Here is an 8,064-nt window from a genome sequence, read left to right as displayed (position 1 = left end):
TTTAAAAGATGATTGTGATTGCCGTTATATAGCATACTTGCGAGTATGCAGGGGATATTCTATATGCATCCTTGTTAGTTCGGTTACTAGGTGTCCATCATATGAATGATTTTTATACACTAGTGAGTGTAATGATATTTATGAAAAATGAGAATCTTGTGGTCTATCAAAATGATGAATTTTACTGTTTATGATAAACCTATGAACTCACCAACCTTTTGGTTAACACTTGAAAGCATGTTTATTCTCAGGTATGAAAGAAATCTTTCGCTATGCATTTGCTCATTTTAGAGATATTACTTGGAGTCATTCATGACATATTTCAAAAGACGTTGCATTCGAGTCGTTGAGTTCATCAAGATTATTATTAAGTCAGCTATAGTTAGATATATTATGAAATGGTATGCATGCCGTCAACTTTCGATGTAAAGAAAGTTTATCTTTTAAAAACGAATGCAATGTTTGTAAAATGTATCATATAGAGGTCAAATACCTCGCAATGAAATCAACTATTGGAAATCGTTTATAATCGGTATGAACGGGTCCTTTCAAGGTAGACTTGAGAGTAACCAAGTCCATCGAACCTTGTTGCAAATTGCGTAACTCGTCCCGGATTTTGTTAAGGTCGGATGGAGTCCGATATTCATCAAAGAACTCCTTTTTAAACTCATCCCACATCAAGCTCATACAGTGCTCTTCACCATACAACTTAATCTTATCGTCCCACCACAACTTAGCCTCTTCATGCAACATACTAGAACCGTATCTCGTTTTCTTCTCGGGAGGACATTCGGCGGTACGGAAAGCCCCCTCGATGTCGGAGATCCAACATGTGCTTTTCAACGGATCTCTCACCCCATTGAACATAGGAGGTTGAGCATCCTTGAAATTTTTGTAATGGAAGTCCCGCCTTCCATGCCCACCATTACCATCACCCCCTTCGCCTCGAGGATAAATGTTTCTAGCTTCTAATGCCTCTTCGATCGCGGCATTCATTCGCTCATTGATTAACTCGGTTACTTGCCCATCAACCGATTCATGGAAAACCTTTCGGACATTCTCAAAAAATTCCACTCTTTGCTTTTTAATGATGGCCTCAACGTTTCCCGTGAATTTGGAGTCCTCGCTCGGGCCTCCGTCATTGGTGTCGTGTCCGTTTCTCATCTTCATTCTATAAAATGAAATAGGTTAAACAACGAAACGATAACACATGACACATACATACCACACCGCCCCATCTTGCTCAACAATTGTCGTACATCGCTTGCTTGATATGACTTGGACCCGTAACAATGGTAGCTAATCATTGTTACGCGAGCACGTCGCATTAATCTTGCTAGTACAACGTCTATCTCGCTTGATAATTGCAAACACAACACAAAACAATTAGTGCAAGGTTAGCTCACATAAACTTAAGCACTAACCAATTCCCGGTCTGACCCGTCTCCTAAAAGTCCCGCATAATACGCATACACAATAAAGTCTAAGTCTAGGCACCTATCTCAAGTCGCTTAAATCCCTTAGACCATTCTCTGATACCACTTGTAACAACCCAACCCGTTATCCAACTGCATACGCGCTTTTTTTTTATATATACACTGTGTAGTACGCGACGCGCAGCCCTATTGTGCGCGGCGCGCACAAGGCCTGGCAGCCCGCTGTTCAAAATGTTCAATTTTTGTTTAAAGATCTCCCACTTCCCGACACTTTTAGATGAAACGCTTTTCACAACACATTATAATAGTTAAAACTAACATGTTTCAATAATAAAACAAGTTTTACGAAACCCGACCCACATATGCCGAAATACTAGCTTCGTACAAAATATAAGTTTCGACCACAAAATTTTAATTTCCAAACGACACTTCGAGCATGGTGTTTGGGGTTAAACTACCCATAACTTGGTCAAACTTTCAAAAGCTAAATGTCCCAAAAGCTTCTCCTAACACAATGAAGCGGGATCACTAGTCCAAACGTATACCCTTCCCCTTGTCCACGCTGGAGCTTATAAAAAGGTAAACAACGAGAGGGTAAGCAAAGCTTAGTGAATGCAATAATTATACACATACATATATAACCTACTTACTTGCAATCACTTATACAATTACCCCATACACGCTAGCATTTAAATTAGCATACCATCGTAAAGTATAACGCTAAACCTCCGATAACACAAGCTAGCAAAACAATAGCATATAACGAGAACAATATAATATGCTACACTACATCACATAACCATGGTTAACCAATCATACAAAGGGAACAATTCTCACGAATGAACCGTTAGCCACGCAGACACCACTAGTATGCATCACTAGTCCCTTGGGTGGTATCGCATACCCGAACTTAAAACCCACCCATCACGTGAAATGTGGTATCGCATACCCGAACTTTAAAACCCACACTTCACACCCGCACACACACACGATGATGAGGTATCGCATACCCGAACTTTAAACCCTCATCCCATGCCAACACGATGTGGTATCGCATACCGGAACTTAAAACCCACATCGCATTTCACATAAGTAAATACATTACATACACACATGTATAATTATTCCACTCACCTCAATGCCTTTTTGGTGAATGATAACTCGAGCTCGCCAACTTCAATATAACGTACCTATTATATTTGCACAATATCAATCACACATTCAAGTTGGTGAACCAACTCACTCACCACACAAGTGTCATTTTGACCCATAGTGCAAACGTGACCCATTTGCACCATTAACTCTAACACTTGGTTGGGTTTATGCCAAAACCCCTAACATTAATTCGATTATGGTCTTAATACACTTTTTCACACAAGTTTAGTACATTTTCATACTCACTAGACAAATTAGGTCACCCAAAACTCCTTTGACTCATTTCAAGGTTAACCCACCCATTTTAGGTTATCCACTAGCCTACTTAACACCCATTCACTTAACCCCAAAGTGTGCTAGTGATCAACAAACCAATTAAGACTCATAGACACCAATTAACACTTTGAAACCTTAGGTTAGTTATTATTGAGTCCTCATGACTCAATCTTACCCAAGAACACCCAAAATCACCAAATATGGGTTTTATGTTCATCACTAACCCAAACCCTAACCCTTAAACAAATAAAAATAAGGAAAATCAAAGTTAGGACATACCACCACAATCAAAATGTAGCTAAAAGCTAGATGAACAACTTTAATACTTGAGCTTTAACCCGAATCAAACTTCTTCCTCCTTGATTTGAGCTTTCTCTCTCTCAAAGGGTTTCTCTCTCTAAAATTGAAATGGAATTGAAGATGGTGTTGGTGGTTGTGTTGAATGTGTTTCAACCACAACAAAACTATCCATAAGTGACCTAAACCCGGCCTCATGTGAAAGGACAATAATGCCCCTCATTAAACTTTAATTTAAAAAGCTGGAATCTGTGCACAGGGCTAGTGCGCGGCGCGCAAACTTAACACTGCGCGGCGCACATAAGGTTCTGGGTAGGTTCTGTCTTCTGTTTAAATACACACTGCAGCCCACACTTTATGTACTCTATTTACAATCTGTACAACAATTATTTGGGTCTTACAAATTAAATAATAAAACAACTCTTATCCGCATCTACGCTCTCTTGGGACGATAACTTAAAATACTACATCTGACCGGGTTTTGTTGCTTGTTAGGGTGTTAAAGTGTATTAATAAAAGGTTTTATAAATTTAAAATTTGAAAGATAAGTTAAGCACTATTGCACACACTTTTGACACATCACGGTTACATGATGAATTTGCCATCACATACCTTGGTCAACGTAGTTATTTTTTGGGGCTTGAGGTACTTTATTTGGATTCTGGTCTTTTTCTTAGTCAGACAAAGTATGCTTGTGATATTCTCAGTCGAGCCAAACTCCTTGATGCAAAGCCCGTTGCCACCCCTTGTCCGCGGCTGAGAATTTTATGACTCAGGGCATGCCTTATTCGGACCCAACACAATATCGAACTCTTGTTGGTGCCCTCCAGTACTTCACTATAACTTGTCCTGATCTTTCTTATGCAGTAAATCAGGTAAGTCAATTTCTTCATGCTCTAACAACTGATCATTTTCAAGCTATCAAGCGTATCTTAAGCTATGTTAACGGAACTATTCACTATGGTCTTCAGTTTTCACATGCCACGAAACCAACTTTGCTTGGTTATTCAGACGCATACTGGGCACGTTGCATTGAGACACGATGCTCAACTTATGGTTATTCGGTTTTCTTTAGTGGTAATTTGGTTTCTTGGAGTTCAAAGAAACAACCTACGGTTGCTCGTTCTAGTTGTGAGTTGGAATATAGGGCAGTTGCGAACACTGTTGCCGAAATAAATTGGATCACACATCTTTTTCACGAGTTGCATGTTTTACCTCCCGATCGTCCCACTATTTTGTGTGACAATAAAAGTGCAATCTTCTTAAGTCAAAATCCTATTTCGAACAAACGATCCAAGCATATTGATATTGACTATCACTTTATGTGGGAACTAATTTCATCCTGTTGTTTATATATAAAATTTGTTCCCACAACACTCCAAGTTGCTGATATTTTCACAAAGAGCTTGCCTCGTCCATTGTTCAAAACTTTTCACACCAAGCTCCTTGTTGGTCCCCCACCTCTTCGCTTGAGGGGGGATATTAGAGACAAGATTACGTAACGGCTACGATCACATACTTAGAGAACAAGTTTTAGTTTTTACTATAGATACACTTTCCATATAATTGTATTTATCTTTCTCTCCAAGTTATGTATTATATTATAACTATTAATGAAATCACTCTCGCAATTGTGGAGAGAATTATTTTCTAATAACTAGAAAAGATGTACCTTTTGCTTTAATTCATTCTGATGTATGGGGTCCTGCTCCAGTTAATTGGGGAAATAATTTTCAATACTTTGTCCTATTTATTGATGACCATTCACGCATGACCTGAATTTATATTTTAACTCACAAATCAGAAATGTTTGAAAATTTTTCTCACTTTTATAAAATGGTACAAACTCAATTTAACAAAAACAAACAAATATTAAGATCCGATAATGGGGTGAGTTTGTTAATACTTCAATGAAACTATTTTGAGAAGATAAAGGGATTATTCACCAAACATCTCGTGCTCATACTCTGAACAAAATGGAGTAGAGGAACGGAAAAATCGACTACTCTTAGAAATGACGAGAGCTTTATTTATTGAATCCAAGGTTCCGAAGAGTTTTTGGCCCGAAGCTCTTGCTTCCGCTACCTATCTTATCAATCGTTTACCCACTAAAATTTTGGGCACAAAAACTCCTAAAGATACTCTTGCCCAATTCCATACCATTCCGACTTCATTTAGCATTGAACCTCGAATATTTGAGTGTTCGGTCTTTGTCCATATTCCAAAACATGAGCGCACCAAACTAGATCCATGTGCGAAAAAATGTGTCATGGTTGGCTATGGAATAAACCAAAAAGGATATCAGTGTTATAGTCCCAAAAGACGTCATGTTTTACAACAATGAACTATGACTTTGTCGAAACTGAATATTTTTATGATACTCAACTCACGAGTGAGGGGAGAAAAAGGATTGACACTCTAAGTTGGATACAATGGACACCTAATCCCGACAATATCCAAATTCCAAAAACAAATTCCGACAATATCCAAACAGTAACACCAAATCCCGAGACACCAAATACTACAACACAAGATTCTTAACCTACCGAAACCTCCTCAAATAATGAACATCAAATTCAAGAAGAACAAAACAATCCAACTTTCGATGCCACCAATCCTACATAAGATTCTGAACCTACCAAAACCACACAAAGATATGTCTTACCACAAAGAACCAATAGAGGTGTACCATCAAAAAGATACTCTCCAGAAAAAAGAAGCTCAAAGGTCAAGATATCCTATTGCTAATATTGCACAAGGAAACCTATCGAGTAAGGCACAAAAATTCGATTCTGCTTTATACTCTGAAGAAATTTCAACTACTGTTGACCAAGCAATGAGATATGAGAAATGGAAAAAGGCTATGGAAGAAGAGATTGAAGCACTTAAGAAAAATGACACATGGGAAAAATGTGTTATTCCTCAAGAAAAGAAACCTGTAGGATGCCGACGGGTGTTTACAAATAAACGTCAACCAGATGGCACAATTGAAAGATACAAAGCCCGTCTTGTTGCAAAGGATATACTTAAATATATGGAATAGATTATTCCGAGACCTTTTCCCCAGTTGCAAAGATTTATATTATTAGAGTTCTCTTCTCTATCACTGCAAACGAAGAATGGCCACTTCACCAAATTGATTTGAAGAATGCTTTTCTCCATGGCGAATTAAAAGAAGAAGTTTATATGAAAGCACCTCCAGGATTTGTGGGAAACTTCAATGATAGGGAAGTTTGTCGACTTAAAATATCTTTATATGGGTTAAAACAATCCCCACGGGCTTGATTTGGGAGATTTACATTATTTAGGAAAAAACATGATTTTAAACAAAGTAACTCGGATCATACTCTCTTTTTTAAACAAAGAAACAACTTAATCACATGTCTAATTATCTATGTCGACGATATGGAATTACGGCAAATGATAAATAATAAATTTCTAATCTAAAAATAAATTTATTCAAAGAATTTGAAATGAAAGATTTAGGTAGACTAAAATACTTTTTGGGGATTAAAGTTCTACAATCCCAACAGGGAATATTTATTTGCCAAAAGAAATATATTCTTGATCTTCTTGCAGAAACGGGGATGTTTGCAAACCAGCCGAAACTCTAATGATTCCAAACCAAAAACTATACATAGAAGATGACCGACAAAGGGCAATACTAAAGGATAATAGGAAAGCTTATCTATCTTGCTCACACTCGACCATATATAGTACATGCTGTGGGAGTTGTGAGTCAATTCATGCACCAACCATAAGTTCATTATATGGAAGCTGCAATGAGGATCATTAGATATCTAAAGAAAACTGCGGGTTATGGAGTTGTATTAAAAAAGAATGAACACCTTGAAACCCAAATCTATACAGATGCAAGTTGGGCTGGAGAAAAAGGAGATAGGAGATCTACATCAGGTTTCTTTACAATAGCTGGAGGAAACTTAGTTGCGTGGAGAAGCAAGATATAAAAGGTTGTTTCTCTGTCAAGTGCTGAATCAGAATTTAGAGGAATAGCAAAGGGGGTAGTCGAAGCATTATGGATTCGAAAACTTTTGACAGAATTGGATTCCCTCCAAAAGAAGCCATCCAAATCTTATGCGACAACGAAGCAGCCATTGTCATATCAGAAAATCATGTTCAACATGATCGAACTAAACATGTTGAAGTAGAGAGACACTTTATCAGAGATAAACTAGATGGGGAAATAATCTCTCTTCCATCCATCAGATCAGAAGACCAACTGGCTGACATTCTCACTAAATCAGTCAACGGAAGATTTTTCTGTGAAGTTCTTAGCAAGTTGAATATTGGAGATCCCACTATTCAACTTGAAGGGGAGCGTTAGAATACAGCAACCAAAGTCAACTTTCGATCCTAAAGTCAAATTACCATATATGGTAATTTGAATTTAGGATCAGAAATTGTTAATTCATCATTTCCCATAATAGAGATCACAAGATTGCATTGGTCACAAGTTCAACGGATACAAGGCTCTCTACAAACATCATATTTTCCATAAATGTAGAAGGGAGTTCCAAAGCTTAATTGGATCCAATCCCAAAATAGAATTAGATGTTAAGAGTTGTACTTACATAAACAACACTTGCAAATGTAAAAAATAATCAATTCAGCTTGTATCAATATAGAAAAATAAATACAAATGATCAATTCCAACTGTTTTATATATCAGTTCATACATTTTATCACTATTAGAGATGAAATTAGTGACAAAAGTTGTGACTATTTTTTTTTGAACGTTTTGCACTAAAATATGTGACGCTGAATTCGAAGTATAAGGTGTCACAATTTGATATGAACTCATCCCATACTAGGTCCATAATCAAGCCACAAGGCTAAGTGTAGAACTCAATCTCAAAAGGTAGCTTGAAGGAGGAGAGAA

The 8,064-nt window shown here is 37.4% G+C and overlaps 1 protein-coding gene across 1 annotated transcript; it reads left to right on the top strand.

Moving 5' to 3' along the window:
- The first annotated feature begins 3,931 nt into the window (after nt 1-3,931).
- Nucleotides 3,932-4,666, top strand: LOC139901739 (secreted RxLR effector protein 161-like). The gene has a single exon (XM_071884417.1). It carries the CDS (start codon nt 3,932-3,934, stop codon nt 4,664-4,666), a length of 735 nt encoding a protein of 244 aa, XP_071740518.1.
- The last annotated feature ends 3,398 nt before the right edge of the window (nt 4,667-8,064 follow it).

This window comes from Rutidosis leptorrhynchoides, chromosome 3 (assembly GCF_046630445.1).
Source record: "Rutidosis leptorrhynchoides isolate AG116_Rl617_1_P2 chromosome 3, CSIRO_AGI_Rlap_v1, whole genome shotgun sequence".
NCBI lineage: Eukaryota > Viridiplantae > Streptophyta > Magnoliopsida > Asterales > Asteraceae > Rutidosis > Rutidosis leptorrhynchoides.
The sequence above is the reverse complement of the archived record's forward strand: the minus strand, read 5'-3'. Positions and strand labels throughout refer to the sequence as shown.

Excerpts from the sequence above, each read along its gene's own strand:
- LOC139901739 (XM_071884417.1), top strand. The coding sequence starts at position 3,932 with ATGACTCAGGGCATGCCTTATTCGGACCCAACACAATATCGAACTCTT.